Source organism: Blastomyces dermatitidis (assembly GCF_000003525.1).
Source record: "Blastomyces dermatitidis ER-3 genomic scaffold supercont1.4, whole genome shotgun sequence".
NCBI lineage: Eukaryota > Fungi > Ascomycota > Eurotiomycetes > Onygenales > Ajellomycetaceae > Blastomyces > Blastomyces dermatitidis.
In genome coordinates, this window is record NW_025544777.1 from 700,448 (window position 1) to 703,033 (window position 2,586).

A 2,586-nucleotide genomic window follows, 5' to 3' on the forward strand; every position below is an offset into this window, starting at 1 on the left:
TTCATTCTGATCTCATTATTAAGAATGATATTAAATGAGATTATAAAATCATTTCTCACTTACATAATATCATAACATAGTGCTCATTTGTTGAAAATTCAATAGAGAGTGTTATTAAATATCATTACTTTTCTGAACACAGATCATAATTCATATAATTTTAATTATGAAAAAAACATAAAATACAAAAAAAAATAAAAAACAAAAAACAAAATAAACACAAGAAAAAATCACAATAAGAAAAAAAAAAGAAAAGAAAAAGAAAAAAAAAATTAAAAAAAAATCAAGATCACAGAGCTGCAGTATTTTCAAAATACTTACTTCTCAGAGTCTTTATAATATTTATTATCAATCATGTATCTCTCACAGTGAGAGTAATACAGCTGCAATGAACTATTATCTTAATATCATCTAATAAATAATCAGTATATATCTGTATAAATGTGAATAATTAGAAAATATACACTTAAAAAGTGTGGCTAGAGTGAACTCTGCTATTACTTGAATAACATTAAGAACAGAATGCTGAAATCAATGATTTCTCTCATCAATTTCACAGACAAGACATGTGAAGATAATCTTGAGAAATATAAAATCTCTCAACTTCTAGTACAAACAAATCTCATGAAGAGACTTTATTTTCATGATATCAGAGACTGAGTATTATTAAAAAGTGTTACTTTTATATAATACACATGCACTTACTGCAGTGATTCATTCTCTGCATATGTAACTGAGAATTGCAGCTTTCTCACACTGCACAGCTCTCTCTGAAATACTGCTGTTAATTTGCAATTCATGCAGTCTCTTAGTTCAGCATGTACTGTGTGTATGCAGTTCTGTGTGCTGAGGCTGTGTTGATCATTATGACCTGATATGATACTTGCTTTTCGCGAGCCATATTTCATTTGAGAGGGAAGAAAGAGAAAGACGCGACTGTTGTTTTATTAAGAGAGAAATGAATAATTAGTATTATTAAATGTAATTTAGTTCATCTGTATTTAAAATTTGATTAGTCTATACTCTTCAATTTGAGGGTTTCTATGAGTGTTTTAATAGTTTTCATATCAGCTTGAACTTAGTGATGAGTTGAAGAAGAAGAGAAAAGAGAGAAGAAAGAAATGAGAATAACTTATCTTTATAATATGAAAATAGAGAATTGCTGCAATTATTCTTTCTAGTAATAAAGATCTGTTTTCTGCATGTATCTCTGATATAGATTATATGATAAATGCATATAAAGAATATCAATAGTGTATGTATTGAATGAAGATAATATTACTATGCAACACTGTAGTCATTTCTGTACATCTCTAAAAGCTGTTAACAGATTCTTTGTCTCTTTATATTTGATAAGTCAATAATATATTCTGATGCACTCTTTATTTCATCATCATTATCATCATCATCATCATTGTTATTATTATCATTATCATCATCATTATTATTATTATTACTATTATTATCATTATCATATCATTGCCTGTCTTCACTTCTCTCTCAACACTTATTAAAATCAATCATGTTATCTCTCTTCAAATATTCTGCGGTTCTGTGAATTATCAAGACACGTGAGCACTGTCACAGATTGAAGAGAGAGAAGAAGAAGATGTTCAAGCATGAGAAAACAGATTACAAGACACATTATAATGCCTTGAAGAGACTCTGTAAGAGAGTAGAATGATAATGATTTTAAGTAACACTTCTGATAGATTTAGACTAAACTAAGTATAGAAATAATGCAGATGACACTGTCTGTGAGAGATTGAAAAAGAAGACAGTGAAGAGTCTCATGCAGTAGTGATGAAATCAGAAGAAGTTCTGAGAATGATTTGAGATCAAGATGAAGAGAGAGAGAGAGAAGAAGAGTGTTACTGTAAATAAGCAGTGATAGAAGAAGATTGAGAAGGTATTGAAGCAGAAGATAAAGAAGTCAAAACTGATAAGTTTTTTATTAAGAGATAATGATTTTTGATAATACTTCTATTCTTTAATTAATTAGCAGAAGCTGACAGAGAAGAGAATTGAGGCCTTGTTCAGATCTTAAATACACTTCATGATTCAGAATATTGAGAAGACAGCTCTGCTCTCTGAGCATGTCAATCTGCTTATCACTGAGATGGAACCTGAGGCAGCAGATCAGAAAATGCGGGATTTTGAGACACAGATTGACCTGGCTGAGAGAGAGCAGCAGAAACCCTTCTCTAAGAAGACAGCAGAGGGAGATTTTGAGGTGATTATCACCTCAGATGAGAAGAAGAAGAAGAAGAATGAGAATGAGAAGTGAATTGTGAAGAATGATAAGAAGAATAAGAAAGAGAAGAAAGATAATAAGTAGAAAAAGTTTTTTTCTTTCTATATTAATTAGTTATAAGTTTGTAACTATTAGTTAATAATTGAAATTAATTTTGAGTTTTCAAACATTATTATACAAGTTATAATCAATTATCAATATCAGGAATAATATATATATATATATTCAACTATCATGTCACTATAATGTATAAGTATCAACATTTTTTCAAAATTGATATTTACAATATTAATATATTTTTAATAATATCATCTGATAATGCAATTTGATAA

The 2,586-nt window shown here is 28.7% G+C and overlaps 1 protein-coding gene across 1 annotated transcript; it reads left to right on the forward strand.

Annotated features, from left to right (window-relative positions):
* Positions 1 to 2,056: 2,056 nt before the first annotated feature.
* BDCG_16817 (uncharacterized protein) lies at positions 2,057 to 2,287 on the forward strand (the record flags this gene model as incomplete). The annotated part of the gene is made up of 1 exon (XM_045426013.1): positions 2,057 to 2,287. One exon carries the CDS (start codon positions 2,057 to 2,059, stop codon positions 2,285 to 2,287), a length of 231 nt encoding a protein of 76 aa, XP_045280684.1.
* Positions 2,288 to 2,586: the final 299 nt, after the last annotated feature.